At 46.6% G+C, this 19,194-nt stretch overlaps 1 protein-coding gene across 10 annotated transcripts in view; it reads left to right on the top strand.

Annotated features, from left to right (window-relative positions):
• LOC147061359 (disco-interacting protein 2 homolog B-A) overlaps nt 1–19,194 on the top strand; it is a 107,058-nt gene that overhangs the window by 27,978 nt on the left and 59,886 nt on the right. For all 10 annotated transcript variants that reach the window (XR_015065851.1, XR_015065852.1, XM_085909752.1 and 7 more), the window contains 6 exons: nt 2,129–2,284; nt 2,372–2,497; nt 9,971–10,195; nt 10,281–10,412; nt 14,270–14,389; nt 14,467–14,664. Coding sequence is in view for 8 of the 10 variants with exons in the window: in XM_085909752.1 (XP_085765878.1) it covers nt 2,129–2,284; nt 2,372–2,497; nt 9,971–10,195; nt 10,281–10,412; nt 14,270–14,389; nt 14,467–14,664 (957 nt within the window). In the remaining 2 variants the exon portion in view is untranslated. The remainder of the gene's footprint in view (nt 1–2,128; nt 2,285–2,371; nt 2,498–9,970; nt 10,196–10,280; nt 10,413–14,269; nt 14,390–14,466; nt 14,665–19,194) is intronic.

The raw sequence follows: 19,194 nt of genomic DNA, 5'->3' as shown, positions 1-19,194 counted from the left end.
TTGAAGCAGGAAGGAACAGGATTTTTCGGCACAGGTATGATGGTGGCAGCCTTGAAGCATGACGGGACGACGGTCTGCTGCAGAGAAATGTTAAAGATGTCCGTGAAGACTTCCATCGGCTCCTCAGCGCAGTTCTTCAGCGCCCGTCCCGGGATGTTGTCCGGGCCCGCCGCCTTACGGGTGGTGATAGCAGCAAGCATCCTCCTCACGCTAACGCCAGAGAGGCACAGGGGCTGCTCGTCCGGAGGGGGAGGGGTCTTCAGCGGGCAAGTGTCATTCTGAGCATCGAAGCGAGCAAAGAAGTGGTTCAGTTCGTTGAGCAGAGGGACGTCGCCCTCACAGCTCTGCGGCGCGGGCTTGTAGTCCGTGATGGTCTGAATGCCTCGCCACAGGCCCCGAGCATCCCTGCTGTCTTTGATGTGGGCAGTAATCTTGGAAGAGAACGCCTTCGCATCTTTGATGCCCCGGGACAGTTTCGCCCTAGCTGATCTCACGCCCGCTTCATCCCCAGCCCTGTAGGCTTTGTCTCTGGCCCTCAGCAGCCCGAGGACAGCCACTGTCAGCCATGGCTTCCAGTTAGCCCGAGTGACGACGTACTTTGTGAGGGTCACATCATCAATGCACTTTGCGATGTAAGAGGTCACAGAGTCAGCATACTCCTCAATGTCTGTCCGATTGTTGCAAGTAGCTGCCCGCTTAAACATTTCCCAGTCTGTAGTGCCAAAGCAGTCTCGAAGAGCATCAGAGGCCCCCTCAGGCCACACTCTAACTCGTTTAATAATAGAACACCGCTCGGGTTCAGATCGGGGAGGCCGTTCCTCCCAATCACACCCTTCCAGGTCTCATTGTCATTGCCCACGTGAGCATTGAAGTCACCCAGTAGAACGATGGAGTCCCCGGAAGGAGCGCTAAACAGCACTTCTTCCAGGGACTCCAAAAATGGTGGGTACTCTGAGTTGCTGTTCGGTGCATAGGCACAAACAACAGTCAGGACCTGTCCCCCCAACCAAAAGCGGAGGGAGGCTACCGTCTCGTTCACCAGGGTGAACCTCAATGTGCAGGCGCCCAGCTAAAGGGCAATAAGTATGCCCACACCTGCTCGACGCATCTCACTGTGGGCAACTCCAGAGTGGAAGAGAGTCCAGCCCCTCTCGAGAGGGCTTGTAGCAGAGCCCAAACTATGTGTGGAGGCAAGTCCAACTATGTCTAGTCGGAGCTTTTCTGCTTCACACACCAGCTCAGGCTCCTTTCCAGCCAGAGAGGTGACATTCCAAGAGCCAGGTTCTGCAGCCAGGGATCGGACCGCCAAGGTCTCCGCCTTTGGCCGCTGCCCAGCTCACTTTGCACCTGACTGCTTTGGCCCCTCCCACAGGTGGTGAGCTCATGGGAAGGGGGACCCACGTTGTCTTTTCGGGCTGTACCCGGCCGGACCCCATGGGTGAAGGTCCAGCCTCCAGACACTCACCTTTGAGCCCCAACTCCAGGCCTGGCTTCAAAGGAAGGCCCCAGACAACTTGGCTCCTAGGATCATTAGGACATGCAACCCCCTACACCATGATAAAGTGATGACTCATGGAGGTTTTGTTTTAGACATACATACATACATCCATTTTCTGTACTGCTTTATCCCCACCGGGGTTCCGGGCAATTCTATTAATTTAGATTATTCCTTAGAGCATGTTCGCTCATTATTTAAAATTTTTACTTTTCTGAAAATGCATCATTCTTGTTGGTTTTCTTAGTTTTAGCAGTTGTTTTAGTTTTTACCCTAAATTTAGAGTAGTCGAGTGCAAGATTAAATAAAAATGCTTACCAAGTATTGTGTAACAAAGCAAAGTAAACTGCAATTCTGAAATGACCTGTTGGTTTTTCTTTTTTATGTACAGACATACAGCAATACCAAACTAAAAACATTAAAAAGGAACCTCAAAAGCATACATATGGTATAAATTCACAAAGACAAAAACAAAATCATTTTTCCCTCAGTAATTGTAGTTAGTTTATAGTTAATATAGTTCTTTTCTCAGAAGCACGTGTTTTTCTTTCTTTTTTTAAAATTTAATTAAGGACATTTTCCCTCTTTTAGATATTTCATTAAGTTATGTTTACTGTAATATTCTTGCTCTAGATGCGGATGTGACTCTACCAGATGTGCAGCTTTCTGGGGGCCTCAGTGGTGAGCCTACGACTAGTCCTGAAGCCCCGGGCCCCTCCACATCTTCAGCCTCCAAACTCCATCGTACACACCGAAGTGGAGGGGCCAGAGATGAACGGTATAGATCAGGTACTAACAAATCACAAAGGTTTTGAAATGTAATATTTATTACATTTTGGTTACTGCTGTTCTCATTTTCTATATTAATTTGTTTAGACATTCACACAGAAGCTGTGCAGGCAGCACTAGCCAAACACAAAGAGGAGAAGATGGCCCTACCCATGCCAACCAAGCGACGCTCAGCTTTTGTCCAGTCTCCTGGTGATGCTTGCACGCCTCCAGGTACAAATAATTGCCAATAACCTTTTTGCTTTATACTCAGGAGCGACTTATATGTGATTTTTTTTCACAAATTTTCAAAATTAAAAAATCCGCGATGTAGTGAAACCGCGATAAACGAACCGCGATGTAGCAAGGGATTACTGTCATTTGAACTACAAGTGACGTCACCGGTGCCGCGCGGCTGTTGTTTACATAAAGGACAAAGGATTCGATCGAGATGACGAAGGGCCCCACGTTTGAAGGATTTAATGATTTGGAGTGACACAAGGTTTGAAAAACTTATTTATGTTATAGTTATTTGATATATTTTATTTCCTGTAGCAACTTGTATATGTTTTTATCGTTATAGTTCAGTAGTTGTTGGCTCGTTGAACTCTTGTTTTGTTAAACAATGAGCCGTTTACCATACCGACGTCTTTCCTGGTACTTTGTTAACGCTACAATATAGTTATATACTAGATCGGTGCGGCGCGTGCACATTAAGTGCCGTCCTTTCTACCTGCCAAGGGAATTTACTGCGATTCTGCTTGTCGCGGTCTACATCCCGCCTTCCAACGTTGGGAGTGACAGGATCACGGCCCTGAGTGAACTGTACCAGGCTGTCAGTAATCAGCAGACGGCGCACCCTGACGATTTCACCATCTTCACTGGTGATTTTAATCATGCTGACCTGAAGTCTGTCTTTCCAAAGCTTCACCAGCGTGTTACTTTTCCAACACGTGGTGACAGCTTCCTGGACCTGGTCTACACTGTACATAAAGGAGCTTTATGTGAGGGTGTGGCCTGAGGGGGGCCTCTGATGCTCTTCAAGACTGCTTTGGCACTACAGACTGGTAAATGTTTCAGCAGGCAGCCACTTGCAACAATCAGACGGACATTGAGGAGTATTGATTTACGTTGCGAAGTGCATTGATGATGTGACCCTCACAAAATACATCGTCACTCGGGCTAACTGGAAGCCATGGCTGACAGGGGCTGTCCTCGGGCTGCTGAGGGCCAGAGACAAAGCCTACAGGGCTGGGGATGAAGCGGGCGTGAGTTCAGCTAGGGCGAACCTGTCCCGGGGCATCAAGGATGCGAAGAAGGCATTCTCTTCCAAGATTACTGCCCACTTCAAAGACAGCAGGGATGCTCGGGGCTTGTGGCAAGGCATTCAGACCATCACGGACTACAAGCCCGCTCCGCAGAACTGTGAGAGCTCTGCTCAACGAACTGAACCGCTTCTTTGCTCGCTTCGACACTCAGAACAGCACTTGCCCGCTGGACCCCTCCCCCTCCGAATGAGCAGCCCCTGTGCCTCTCTGCCGTTAGCGTGAGGAGGACGCTTGCCACTATCAACGGGCAGGCCCGGACAACATCCCGGGACGGGCGCTGAAGGACTGCGCTGAGGAGCCGATGGATGTCTTCACGGACATCTTTAGCATTTCCCTGCAGCAGGCCATTGTCCCGTCATGTTTCAAGGCTGCCACCATCATACCTGTGCCGAAAAATCCTGCTCCTTCCTGCTTCAATGACTACCGCCCTGTGGCACTGACACCCATCGTCATGAAGTGCTTTGAGCGGCTTGTCATGGCGCACGTCAGGTCTGTTCTTCCCCCCACCATAGACCCCTTCCAGTTTGCGTACCGAGCCAATCGGTCCTCTGAGGATGCCGTCTCCTCTGCCCTCCACTCTACCCTCACCCACCTGGAGAACAGAGACTTGTATGTGAGATTGCTGTTTGTGGACTTCAGTTCTGCATTCAACACCATTGTTCCACAGCGTCTCATTTGCAAACTCGACAAGTTGGGCCTCAGTACCTACCTTTGCAACTGGCTACTGGACTTCCTCTGTCAGAGGCCTCAGGTAGTGCGTGTTGGGGACAATGTCTCAGGCAGCATCACGCTGAGCACGGGGGCCCCTCAAGGCTGCGTGCTCAGTCCGCTGCGCTTCACCCTGCTGACGTATGACTGCACTGCGACCTACAGCAGCAACCGCGTGCTGAAATATGCCGACGACACGACTGTGGTGAGTCTCATCACCGGGGGCGACGAGACTCTATACAGGTCGGAGATCGACCTTCTGGCAACGTGGTGCCGGGACAACAACCTTCAGCTGAACGTCAACAAGACCAAGGAGATTGTTGTTGACTTCTGGAAGGGTCACACTCAACACCTGCTGCTTACCATCGATGGTGCTGTGGTGGAGAGAGTGAGCAGCACCAGATTCCTGGGGGTGGACATCAGTGAGGACCTCTCCTGGACCACCAACACTGCGTCGCTGGCAAAGAAAGCTCAGCGCCGCCTGTACTTTATGCGGAAACCACATTCTACTGTGGCACCATTGAGAGCGTCCCCTCCAGTTGTATCGCTGTGTGGGGTGGTGGCTGCTCTGAATACAACATGAAGGCCCTGCAGCGCATAGTGAACGCTGCTAGTAAGATTATTGGGGCTCCGCTCCCCTCCCTGAAGGACATTTACACCTCCCGCTCACTCTTTGTTTGATCTTCTGCCCTCTGGGAAGAGGTACAGATGCCTGCGCTCCCGCACCACCAGACTCACCAACAGCTTCATACTCCGAGCTGTCAGGATCCTGAATTCTCTCCCCCCTTCACCCTCGGCTGCATAACGTCCTGTTCTTTTGCGCTATATTCTGGCTGTCTGCTGTATGCCCGCTTGCTCCATTTTGCTCCTCTTATTAATCTATTTATTTATTGTTAATTTATTTGGGTTATTATTACTTATTCGTCGCTCTTGTCTATTCGTTTTTACTCTTTGTGCCATTTGCTTGTATGTGTTGTGTAATGTGTCTAGTCACCGTGGGACGGTGGGAAACGTAATTTCGATCTCTTTGTGTGTCTTAACGTGAAGAAATTGACAATAAAGCTGACTTTGACTCTGATAAAGGACGAGGAATTTGATCAATGGATTTAATGATTAGGAGTGACACAGATGGTTTGATAAAATTGTTATATGATAGTTAAATATACTTTAGATATCGTTATATGGGTCTGTGGAATAATTTGAACTGCAACTGACGACGAATAAATGTGTTATTTATGTAATAGTTATTAGAATAACTCTGAATGTTACGTCAGGCCCGTTCTCAGCTCCTCGTTTGTGTAAATGTCACATTAGCATACCGTATCGTTTAGCCTGTTGTTGCTGGTTCATGTCTGTTCTTGGTGTTGGATTTTGACAAATAAATTTGCCCCAAAAGTGCGACTTATACTCCAGTGCGACTTATATATGTTTTTAGACTATAGTCCGAAAATTACGGCACCGGTGGTGCAAAAGACAAGTAGTGTAGTTGAGTATGTCGCCTAAGACCGTGAAACTCAAAATCATAAAGGTGTTGTGCCAAACAAAGTACCGTATTTTCCTGACCAAAAGGTGCACCGGATTACAAGGCGCACCTTCAATGAACGGCCCATCTTAAAACGTTGTCCATATATAAGGCGCACCGGATTATAAGGTGCATTAAATAGAAGCTGTATTGCAACAAACTGCGGTTGACTTGGGTTGCGGTATGCATCCACTAGCCAATCACCAATGAGCCCTCTGTAAACAATCGCGTTACTCAAACTATCCTATAAAAGAACTGATTAAAGTTCTGGTACTGCTTACCTATGTTTCCCTTCCATATCGATCTAAATTTAGTCGAAACATTAACAGAGCATCCTATTTTGACGTGAAATAGCCTTGTGTGTACGGCAGCCATCACTATAGCATTAGCCACCTTGGTACTGCTTAATTATGTTTCCCTTCCATATCGATCTGTAAATTTACTCGAAATATTAACAGAGCAGCCTATTTTGACATGAAATAGCCTCGTGCGTACGGCAGCTATCACTATAGCAACAGCCACCCGCAGACTCTCGTGAGCCTCAGCAAAGTGTAAACAATCACGTTTCTCAAACGACGGTTTATAAAATGATCGCGACGGACTAAAGTTTGATCTAACACCTTGGTACTGCTTACCTATGTTTCCCTTCCATATCGATCCGTAAATTTAATCGAAACATTAACAGAGCAGCCTATTTTGACATGAAATAGCCTTGTGCGTATGGCAGCTATCACTATAGCAACAGCCACCCGCAAACTCCCATGAGCCTCAACAAAGTGTAAACAATCACGTTTCTCAAACGACGGCTTATAAAATGATTAGAACTGATTAAAGTTCGATCTAACACCATGGTACTGCTTACCTATGTTTCCCTTCCTTGATCCGTAAATTTACTCGAATCATTAACAGAGCAGCTTATTTTGAAATGAAATAGCCTCACGGGTACAACAGCTATTCAGTGACGCCTCCTGACCACGGTTGCCGTAATGCTGGTAAGCGATGCGCAATGTAATTTACGAGTCGTACTAAAATGTACTGAAAATTTTGGCAGAGCACTGTGTACAACCAGTATGGATTAACAAATTCATAAATTGATCCATATACAAGGCGCACCGGACTATAAGGCGCACTGTCGGCTTTTGAGAACATTTTAGGTTTTTAGGTGTGCCTTATAGTCCGGAAAATATGGTAGCTACAGCCGTGAAAATCGGTATCCCCTGCTGGAGAAAAAGCACACATATTGAATGAAAGCTAGTACCAGCTAGTTTTCAATAAAACATGAAGAACACCCTTTTGTGTTTGTCATTTTACATCTTTAGAAGCTCAGTTCCTTTTATTTTCTGTTTTTAAATTCTCACTCGCGTTCTGTATGAGTTGCGTTTAATGACCACTCACACTTGCACCAAAAATTAACGATGAGTATGGGAGCACATTGCAAGTAGTCGTACATGGCAGCATGAAATAAATTACAGTATTTTTCGGACTAAAAAGTCGCCCCGGAATATAGTTCGCATTAGCCATATAATGCACAATAATGTGAAAAAAAAACATATATAAGTCGCTCCGGAGTATAAGTCGCATTTTGAGGGAAATTTATTCGGCAAAATCCAACACCAAGAACAGACATGAACCAGCAACAACAGGCTAAACGATAGGTATGCTAACGTGACATAAACACAAACGAAGAGCTGAGAACAGGCCTGACGTAACATTCAGAGTTATTCTAATAACTATTACATAAATAACACATTTATAAAACCATCTGTCACTCCAATTCATTAAATCCATCGATCGTCCTTTATGTCTACAATGCGCGCCGTTGACGGCGGTTGCACTTCAAAATATTCCACAAGCCCATATCACGATATATAAATTATATATCAAACAACTTTTATATAATTAATAATATTATCAAAGCATCTGTGTCACTCCAAATCATTAAATCCATCGATCGTCCTTGATGTCAACAATGCTGGCCGGGTACGCGCGGCTGACGGTGCTTGCACTTAAAAATATTCCACAGGCCCATATAACGATATATAAATTATGTCAAATAACTATTATATAAGCAATAATATTGTCAAACCATCTGTGTCACTCTAAATCATTAAATCCATTGATCAAATTCTTCATTCTTCGTCAGCAATGTTGCGCGTGCGCCCTGACGTCAGCCTCGTCCTTATTCCACAGATATAACGATATTGTAGCGTTAACAAAGTACCAAGAAAGACGTGGGTTGAGTAAACGGCTCTTTATTTAACAAAACAAGAGTTCAACGACTCGGCGGCGCACTGGGTAGCACGTCCGCCTCACAATTAGGAGGGTGCGGGTTTGAGTCCAGCTCCGCCCCTCCCTGTGGAGTTTGCATGTTCTCCCCGTGTCCGTGTGGGTTTTCTCCGGGCACTCCGGTTTCCTCCCACATCCCAAAAACATGCTTGGTAGGCCGATTGAAGACTCTAAATTATCCCTAGGTATGAGTGCGAGTGCGGATGGTTGTTCATCTCTGTGTGCCCTGCGATTGGCTGGCAACCGGTTCAGGGAGTCCCCCGCCTGCTGCCCGATGATGGCTGGGATAGGCTCCAGCACGCCCGCGACCCCCATGGGGACAAAGCGGTTCAGAAAATGGATGGATGGATGGAGTTCAACAAGCCAACAACTACTGAACTGTAACGATAAAAACATATACAAGATGTGACACAAAATAAAATATATCAAATAACTATAACATAAATCGTTCACCGCCACATAGTTCACCGCCACAGGGCCCCAAGCACCGGCGTCGACTTCCAGGCGTGTGGCGGCGCACACTTCCATCCCTGGAGGTGGCACTTCCAGCCACCGAGGTGGAAGAGAGCTCCATAGAATAGGAGTGAGCGTGCGTAAAAGCCATGTCCGAGCCCAATCCACCGTCCCCGGACAGCCACCCGGCCTAGCGCCGGCCCTCGACTTCCATCCTCGGAGTTGAAAGAGAGGTCCGTCGAGTAGGACCAGGCACGCGTAAAAGCCATAATAGTTTTCAACCCTTCTGTGTCACGCCAAATCATTAAATCCTTCAGACTCTTCGTCCTCCGTGTCACTTACAAACAAAGCCACTAATGATTCCGGTAGTACGTGGGGCCCTTGGTCATCTTTGTCATCCCGTGATTGAATCTTTGTCCTTTATGCAAACAACCGGCGCGCTGCTGACGGCACTTGAAATTCAAATTACAGCAATCCCTTGCTGTAACATCGCGGTTCGTTTATCGCGGTTACCCTTTTGTGTTGTTTTTTTAATTTTGAAAATTTGTGTAAAAAATCACATAAGTTGCTCCTCAGTATAAGTCGCCCACCCAAACTAAGAAAAAAAACGTGACTTGTAGTCCGAAAAATATGATATTAGCCTGACCTTTTGTGCGTCCTCACGGGGGTATCTTTTAGCAAGTGTAGAAAATTAGAACAGCCCCTTCCCAAGCAAAGTTAGGAGGTCAAGAATAAAGTGACATTTATTTTTCGTTATAAAGGTTTGAAAAAGTAAAAATAAAACTGTTGCTATCTGAGTGTTTTACACAGAGTAATAGGGCAAAAAGTGTGACTTTTGGGATAGTGCAGCAAACAATATTTGTTTTTATATTGATTCCTATGGGAAACCTTGCTTCTATGTGCAAACCTTTGTACTTACATACCCGATGGCGGAACCAATTAAGTTCGTAAGTAGAGATACCACTGTACAAGGAAGCAGGATTCCTTAGTAGGTAGCAGGTTTTGACCTTAACACGAGTGGCTGTGACAGCCAGGGCATAAGTGCAAGTGATGCAGAGCTGCAGAAAAATGCCCACATTCTTACTGCAGTCAGATGGTTTGTAACCGTCTGACTAGCGGCAACAGCAATACGGCAGTTGTGGTGACATCACACTGTCTCATCCGAGTGCACAAAATTATAAATTGATATTCATCATGCCAATCAAACAAGTGACCAAATTACAACTCATATAAACGATACCTTGATGGTACAAACTTAAAACAAAAAATCAACTTTGTGGCATATTGTTAATTTGTAGTTTGGTGAAACTTCAAATTGTAAAATATTTGGAGCAGTCATTAATTTATGGTACACCTGTGAATGAGTTTTGATCAAGATTACAGATCTTAAATGTTTGTTCTTTCCACCAGACACATCTTCTGCATCAGAGGATGAGGGCTCACTGCGCAGAAAGGCCGCCTTCAGTGTGGCGCTGGCCCAGGGGCTGCAAAGTCCTGATTATTGGATCAACCATTCCGTCCAAAGCTCCTCCACTTCCTCATCGGCGTCTTCTACACTTTCCCACGGAGAGCCGAAAAGCCAGCCTCAGCCCGCTGCTTCAGTGCTGGCCGATGTACTAGCCCACATGCACATTGGTAAATTCCCTTTATCAACAGCACATATGAATGTGTTTGTGCTCTGCAGACCTTTAACATGGCTCACTTTGTGGTTCTCCATTAGAGAACAGTGTTTCTCCAGATGTGACATCATCTGCCACTGCCCAGGACAGAGGCTCGAGAATGGACCTGCCTCCAGCTGTCAGGGGCATGAGCCGTGGACAGAGCCGTTCTAGCATGCTTGATACCGCTGATGGTAGATACACACACATATATGCATACAATCACACAAAACTGTTGGTAATATCCGGTATGTGTGCCTGTGTGCTTTCCTGTGTACGAAATAAAAAGTAAAACCCAGCAATTACTTCCTAATCATTCCAGTCATACCGGACGTTATTAATAAATTAATTATATTGTCAGAAACCTTAATTGTGTCCAGTAGTTGAGTTCAAAATGGAATACTATGGAGATTCATTAAAGACATGCGAATTCTTTCAATAATGGTTTAATAATTCATCGAATAATTTTTTTTATTGTTGATGTAACCTTTTAATTTCTTGAGATGCCAAACATTGGTTTTTCTTTAGTGAGAGTTATTACCATCAAAACTTTCCATCCATCCATCCATCCATCTTATTCCGCTTATCCGGGGATGGGTCGCGGGGGCAGCAGCTTTAGGAGGGACTCCCAGACCTCCCTCTCCCCAGCCACTTCATCCAGCTCATCCCGGGGGATCCCAAGGCGTTCCCAGGCCAGCCGAGAGACATAGTCTCTCCAGCGCGTCCTTGGTCGTCCCCGGGGTCTCCTACCGGTGTGACATGCCCGGAACACCTCCCCAGGGAGGCGTCCAGGAGGCATCCTGATGAGATGCCCGAGCCACCTCATCTGGCTCCTCTCAACGTGGAGGAGCAGCGGCTCTACTCAGTCTCTCCCGGATGACCGAGCTTCTCATCCTATCTCTAAGGGAGAGCCCGGACACCCTGCGGAGGAAACTCATTTCGGCCGCTTGTATGCTGGATCTTGTTCTTTCGGTCAAGACCCATAGCTCGTGACCATAGGTGAGGGTAGGAGCGTAGATCGACCGGTAAATCGAGAACTTTGCCATTTGGCTCAGCTCTCTTCACCACGACGGACCGGTACAGAGTCCGCATTCCTGCCGACGCTGCACCGATCCGCCTGTCGATCTCGCGCTCCATCCTACCCTCACTCGTGAACAAGACCCTAAGATACTTGAACTTCTCCACTTGGGGCAGGATCTCATCCCCGAAGCAGAGAGGGCATTCCACCCTTTTCCGACCGAGGAACATGGACTCGGATTTGAAGGTGCTGACCCTCATCCCGACCGCTTCACACTCGGCTGCGAACCGCTCCAGTGAGAGCTGGAGATCACGGCCTGAAGATGCCAACAGCACCACGTCCTCTGCAAAAAGCAGTGACGCGATGCTGAGGTCCCCAAACCAGACCCCCTCAACGCCTCGGGTGCACCTAGAAATTCTGTTCATAAAAATTATGAACAGAATCGGTGACAGAGGGCAGCCTTGGCGGAGTCCAACCCTCACTGGGAACGAATCTGACTTACTGCCGGAAATGCGGACCAAACTCTGGCATCGGTGATACAGGGACCGAACCGCCCTTATCAGTTGGCTCGGCACCCCTGTACTCCCGAAGCACCCTCTACAGAACCTCCCGAGGGACACGGTCGAACGCCTTCTTCAAGTCCACAAAACACATGTGGACTGGTTGGGCGAACTCCCATGCACCCTCGAGGATCCTGCCGAGGGTGTAGAGCTGGTCCACTGTTCCACGGCCAGGACGAAAGCCACACTGCTCCTCCTGAATCCGGGGCTCGACCTCCTGACGGATCGTCCTCTCCAGCACCCCTGAATAGACCTTACCAGGGAGGCTGAAGAGTGTGATTCCCCTGTTATTGGAACACCCCCTCCGCCCCCCTTTCTTAAAGAGGGGAACCACCACCCCAGTCTGCCAATCCAGAGGCACCGTCCCTGATGTCCACGCAATGCTGTAGAGGCGTGTCAGCCATGACAGCCCCACAACATCCAGAGCCTTTAAGAACTCTGGGCAGATCTCATCCACCCCCGGGGCCTTGCCACCGAGGAGTTTTTTAACTACCTCAGTGGCTTCGACCTCCGAGATTGGAGAGTCCGCTTCAGAGTCTTCAAGCCCTGCTTCCACAATGGAAGGCGTATCGGTGGAATTGAGGAGGTCTTCAAAGTATTCCCTCCACCGACTCACGACATCCCGAGTCAAGGTCAGCAGCACACCATCTCCACTGTAAACAGTGTTGACTGTGCACTGCTTCCCCCTCCTGAGACGCCGGATGGTGGACCAGAATTTCCTCGAAGCCGTCCGGAAGTCATTCTCCCTGGCCTCGCCAAACTCCTCCCACGCCCGGGTTTTTGCCTCAGCAACCGCCGAAGCCGCGTTCCGCTTGGCTATCCGGTACCTGTCAGCTACCTCCGGAGTCCCGCAGGCCAAAACGGCCCGATAGGACTCCTTCTTCAGCTTGACGGCATCCCTTACCGCCGGAGTCCACCAGCTGGTTCGGGGATTGCCGCCACGAGAGGCACCAACAACCTTACGGCCACAGCGCCGGTCGGGTGCCTCAACAGCGGAGGCGTGGAACATGGTCCACTCGGACTCAATGTCCCCCGCCTCCTCCGGGACGTGGGAAAAGCTCTGCCGGAGGTGGGAGTTGAAGCTCTTCCTGACAGGGGATTCTGCCAGACGTTCCCAGCAGACCCTCACAGAGCGTTTGGGCCTGCCAGGTCGGACCGGCATCTTCCCCTACCATCGGAGCCAACCCACCACCAGGTGGTGATCAGTTGACAGCTCCGCCCCTTTCTTCACCCGAGTGTCCAAAACATGCGGCCGCAAATCCGATGACACGACTACAAAGTCGATCATCGAACTGCGGCCTAGGGTGTCCTGGTGCCAAGTGCACACATGGACACCCTTATGCTTGAACATGGTGTTCATTATAGAAAATCCGTGTCGAGCACAGAAGTCCAACAATAGAACACCGCTCGGGTTCAGATCGGGGGGGCCGTTCCTCCCAATCACGCCCTTCCAGGTCTCACTGTCATTGCCCATGTGAGCATTGAAGTCACCCAGTAGAACGATGGAGTTCCCAGAAGGAGCGCTCTCCAGCTGTTCCTCCGGGGACTCCAAAAAGGGTGGGTACTCTGAGCTGCCGTTCGGTGCATAGACACAAAAAACAGTCAGGACCCGTCCCCACACCTGAAGGCGGAGGGTGGCTGCCCAATGTGCAGGCGCCCAGCCGGGGGGCAATAGGTCTGCCAACACCTTCTCGATGCCTCTCACCGTGGGCAACTCCAGAGTGGAAGAGAGTCCAACCCCTCTCGAGAGGGCTTGTACCAGAGCCCAAACTATGTGTGGAGGCAAGTCACCTAGGACCCTTCTGCCATGGGTGACCCTACCAGGGGCATGAAGCCCCAGACACTATGGCTCCTAGGATGATAGGGGCACGCAAACCCCTCCACCACGATAAGGTGACGACTCACGGAAGGGACCATCAAAACTTTAAAAAATAAAGTCCTGAACTACTTGACACGGTGTCAAAAGTGAGTTTTACTTTTTGAATTACTATGCTACTAAAATTACGTTTTTGTTTCTCCCATGGTCTATTTTTATTGGTAGGCATCTGTGATGATGACACTCAATAGAATCTGTTCGATAAACTCAAGGCACATGACGCTAATCATCTGTATTTTTCTTCTTTCTTTTCGGTCCATTAATCTATCTTGACTTTCATTTAAGAAGGAAAGCAAAAAGGTAATACGAGTGGCACGGGAAGCCGGGGGAGCGATTTTGAAGACGCCCGTGTCAGCTTGCTTTCCAGCCTGTCAGTCTCTGTGTGTCTTGTGACTTAAGCTTAGATTTAGATAACCTCTTTTTCCCTGAATTTTCAGACCTGTGTCCGTTCAACTCATTTCAAATCTTTCCTGTTGCTGATCATGACCCTGACTGTGTATACTACAATAGCAATGTGTGTTAGAGTTGCACGTGTGGATCATGATTTTCTTAATTGGTAATACTTTGTTTGTTTGACGGTGGTGGTTGTTTATGCAGGTGTGCCTGTCAACAGCAGAGTGTCCACTAAGATTCAGCAGTTGCTGAACACGCTCAAACGGCCTAAAAGACCACCACTCAGCGAATTCTTCCTCGACGACTCTGAGGAAATAGTTGAAGGTGAAAAGATAAATTCATTGCATTCATTACAACAAGGGACACCCATTTCATTTGTCGCAATTCTCTGTTTCATCCAGTTTCCCAGCCAGACCCCAATACGCCAAAGCCAGAGGGTCGTCAAATCATCCCGGTAAAGGGGGAGCCCCTCGGTGTTGTCAGTAATTGGCCTCCTGCCCTGCAAGCAGCTTTAGCCCGGTGGGGGGCCACCCAGGCCAAGAGCCCTGCACTCACGGTGCTAGACATCACTGGAAAACCCCTCTACACTCTCACATATGGTGAGTAACATCCATCCATCCATTTTCTATACTGCTTTGTCCCTACGGCGTGCTGGAGCCTATACCAGCTGTCATCAGGCAGTAGGCGGGGGACACCCTGAACTGGTTGCCAGACAATCGCAGGGCACACAGACCTCCCATGCATGTTTTTGGGATGTGGGAGGAAACCGGAGTGCCCGGAGAAAACCCACGCGGAGAACATGCAAACTCTGCACAGGGAGGGCCGGAGGTGGAATCGAACCCGCACCCTCATAACTGAGAGGCGGACCGAGCCGCCTTGGTGAGTAACAATTTGTTGCAAATTTTAAATGACGAGATAGCTCAAAGTTAGTTCACAATCTGTTCTAAGATGCTGGGCCAGAGTAAAAGTTTTAAGAAAACCTTTCATAACAGTACAGGTAGTTATTTATCGTAATTAACATTTTAACCATCATACTCGTACTAGCTGCCTACTGCCTTCCTGTGTGGAGTTTTCATATTCTTCCCATCCCTGTATGGGTTTTCTTCGGTTACACTGTTTTCCTCCCACAGTCCAAAAACATGCATGGTAGGTTGTTTGAACTTTGAAGACACAAAATTGTCAATAGGTGTGACTGTCCATGATGTGTGCCTTGCGATTGTCTAAAAAAACATTTGTTGGTTCAAAAATGGTGGTATACGGCAGCCGACCAGTGTGTTTTTTGTCAGAAGATTAAGTTGTGGTCTGCATCAGTGGTTCTTAACCTTTTTTGTCTCGTGTACACCCAAATGCTTTTGTTATACTCAAAGTTGTTGATGATATTCCAAGAGTAGAATGTAACACTGATTATGAACAGAAAATCATTTTATTTAGTCTCCTTAATTTAAACATTTAATCACTGGGCACTGTCTTCTCTTTAACTCAAATTAAACATCAAAATAAAAAAAATTGTTGCCTTGAAAATACATATGCAATATTAATAAAGTAAATAAACCTGCCTTTTGTATGTATAACTTATAGAACATTTACCACAAAATCTAGAGCTCATTTTATAGTCCCTTTCAAATTGGCATTTTAACTTTTCCCCAAGGAAACAAGATGTTGTGCACACCATTTCATTGACAGACTTATGAAAAGACTAAGAATATTTACTTATCATCTTGGAAATAAAACAAAATATTTGGACATAGCCCCTGCAATGTACTCACATAAACTAGGTTAGGAAAGTCTCGTGTGTCTCTTCAGTCAATGTTCCTTCTTGTCAGAGTTGCTTACACTTTTGTAAATGGTTGTTTCCAACCAATGCTGGTCTGCAACAGAAGAGCTTGTTTTAAGACTACCGTAATTTTCGGACGAGAAGTCGCAGTTTTTGTCATAGTTTGGGTGGGGCGACTTATACTCAGGAGCGACTTATATGTGATTTTTTTCAAAAATTTAAAAAATTCAAAAATCAGCGATGTAGTGAAACCGCGGAAAACGAACCGCGATGTAGCAAGGGATTACTGTCATTTGAACTGCAAGTGACGTCACCCGTGCCGCGCGGGGGTTGTTTACATAAAAGACAAAGGATTTGATCACGGGATGACGAAGATGACAAAGGGCCCCACGTACTACCGGCATCATTAACGGCTTCGTTTGTAAGTGACACGGAGGACAAAAAGTTTGAAGGATTTAATGATTTGGAGTGACATAGAAGGTTTGAAAAACTATTAGGGCTTTTACGCACGCCCGGTCCTTCTCGACGGGAGCTCTCTTTCACTTTCGTGGATGAAAGTCGGGGGCCGGCGCTCAGCCGGGTGGCTGTCCGGGGACGGTGGATGGGGCTCGGACATGGCTTTTACGCACGCCCGGTCATACTCTACGAAGCTGTCTTTCACCTCCGTGGATGGAAGTCGGGGCCCGGCGCTCGGCCGGGTGGCTGTCCGGGGACGGTGGATGGGGCTCGGACATGGCTTTTACGCACACCCGGTCCTATTTATGGAGCTCTCTTCCACCTCCGTAGCTGGATGTTCAGTAGTTGTTGGCTCGTTGAACTCTTGTTTTGTTAAATAAAGAGCCGTTTACCAAACCCACGTCTTTCTTGGTATTTTGTTAACGCTACAACATAGTTATGTAGTAGATTGCTGCAGCCCACGCGCGCCGTTGTTGACATGAAGAACGAGGAATTTGATCGATGGATTTAATGATTTGGAGTGACACACAGATGGTTTGATAATGTTGTTGTAATATGATAGTTATTTAAAATATACTATATATACCGTTATATGGGTCTGTGGTAGAATTAGAAATGCAATTTGCAACGGGTCCAACGTCGGCATATGCGGCACATAGGCAGCATTGTTTACATAAAGCACGATCGATAGATTTAATGAATTGGAGCGACACATATGGTTTGATAATATTGTTACTATATGATAGTTATTTAAAATCTACTTTATATATCGTTATATGGGTCTGTGAAATAATTAGAAATGCAAATCACGACGAATCCGAGGGCGAGCGTACTCTGCATTGTTTACCTAATAGACGATCGATGTATTTAATGATATGGAGTGACACAGATGATTTGATAATGTTGTTGTAATATGATAGTTATTCGAAATATACTTTATATATCGTTATATGGATCTGTGGTATAATTAGAAATGCAAACAAATAAACAAATAGTCCGACGTCAGCATATGCGGCGCATACGCGTACTGCAGCATTGTTTACATAAAGCACATCCATGGATTTAATGAATTGGAGTGACACAGATGGTTTGATAAATGTGTTATTTATGTAATAATCATTTGAATAACTCTGAATGTTACGTTAGGCCCGTTCTCAGCCTCTCGTTTGTGTATGTCACGTTAGCATACCGTATCGTTTAGCCTATTAGTGCTGGTTCGTGTCTGTTTTTGGTGTTGGATTTTGACAAATAAATTTGCCCCAAAAGTGCGACTTATACTCCGGAGCGACTTATATATGTTTTTTTTCACGTTATTGTGCATTTTATGGGTGGTGCGACTTATACTCCGGAGCGACTAATAGTCCGAAATTACGGTACTCTGTAGTGTTTCAAAAACAATATTGTTTTCAAGATAGATTTCGACTCCACCACCTGTTTTGTTGCCTCTACATCTATGGACTGGTTTATATCCGTCGAGGTGGAGACTCGTTGACTGTATTTTCTTTGTTCCACATTTCCGATATTGCAATGATGTTGAAAGGTTTGTCCAATGTCTGAAGATAGTCCTATATTTTTCAAAGTTGGAATTTAAACCCCTGATGTTGAAGTGGATTATGCAGTTTTCTTTCATATTTATGCAGCTGTTGAATTTATCTTCCAAGCAGTATCCACATTTCTCTAATCAATTTCCATAGTAGTGACAGTCTGGGTTAGTATCCTCATTTGAATCATTTGTTGTTGGTTGATTTTTAATTTCCAATCAAATTTTCTCATATCTTGCAGCCAAGTCTGTTAGTTCTTGTTTGTTGACATTTTTGTTCAAGATTCAAGAGTTTTTATTCGCCATGTTTGTGCATGCCAAACAAGGAATTTGACTTCGGTACATCACAGCCTCTGTTCAACATTTAAGTGACTAACAACACTCAGGACATGTGAAAAATGACAAATGAATAGCCCCTGAACTTAAACTCCCAGGAGGGCAAGGAAAAACTCAAAACTCTAACTAGGGGAAATGAGAAACCTTGAGAAGAGACTACAGATGGGAGGGAGGGTCCCTCTTCCAGGATGACCAGGCTGCAATGGATGCAGAGAGGACACAGTACAAACAGTGTAGATAATTCACAAAAGGTGCGGAGAGCAGGATGTTATTGCACAGCAATGACTCTGAGACTCTAAGAGTGGCTGGCGTGAGTTCATCAGAGCAACAACCTGGGGGAAAAAGCTGTCTGTGTGTCTGCTGGTTTTAGTGTACAGAGCTCTATAACGCCGTCCGGAGGGGAGTAGTTCAAACAGACTGCAACCTGGGTGAGAAGGTTCTGTAGAGATGTTACTTGCACGTTTCCTGGTTCTGGTTATGATTTAATAGAATGAAGTTAGGTTTGACGTACCCCCATTTGCATTTTTCTCCAGCTCTTCCATCAGCAGAGGTTTGGTGCTTTCTGGGGATGATCCATTCGGCTTGATGTAGAGTTTGCAATTTGTCGTCCAAGTGCTTTGTATTTTTCCTTGCTTTTTCAGTTGGTGAGCTCTCCATGTAATGGTTGCATTTTGCTTGTTGAGATTTTTGTTAATGTAGACATTTGATCCTCTTAGATTCTTTCCCTGTTTCAGTCAAGCAATTTTGTACTTGATATTTATAAATCTCAGTAGTACTACACGATTTTTCCTCACTCTACCTCCAGTTGCCCCTCTTTTGGAATGGAATCCACCACTTGCTATTCCACGGATCGATTTGCTATCTAGTCTCCACCATCAGACCCATTTTAATGTCTAGGTGAGCTTTTGATCACAAAGATAATCACGTCGTTTATTTTATATTGTTGGTCGATATCATCTCTGTTGGTGAGAATTTTATCTGTTGGTCTTTCTTGGCATTGTCAGCTTTGAGACATGCTATTTC

This window comes from Syngnathus leptorhynchus, chromosome 1, assembly GCF_054491065.1.
Source record: "Syngnathus leptorhynchus isolate UIUO chromosome 1, UIUO_Slep, whole genome shotgun sequence".
Classification (NCBI taxonomy): Eukaryota; Metazoa; Chordata; class Actinopteri; order Syngnathiformes; family Syngnathidae; genus Syngnathus; species Syngnathus leptorhynchus.
The sequence above is the reverse complement of the archived record's forward strand: the minus strand, read 5'-3'. Positions and strand labels throughout refer to the sequence as shown.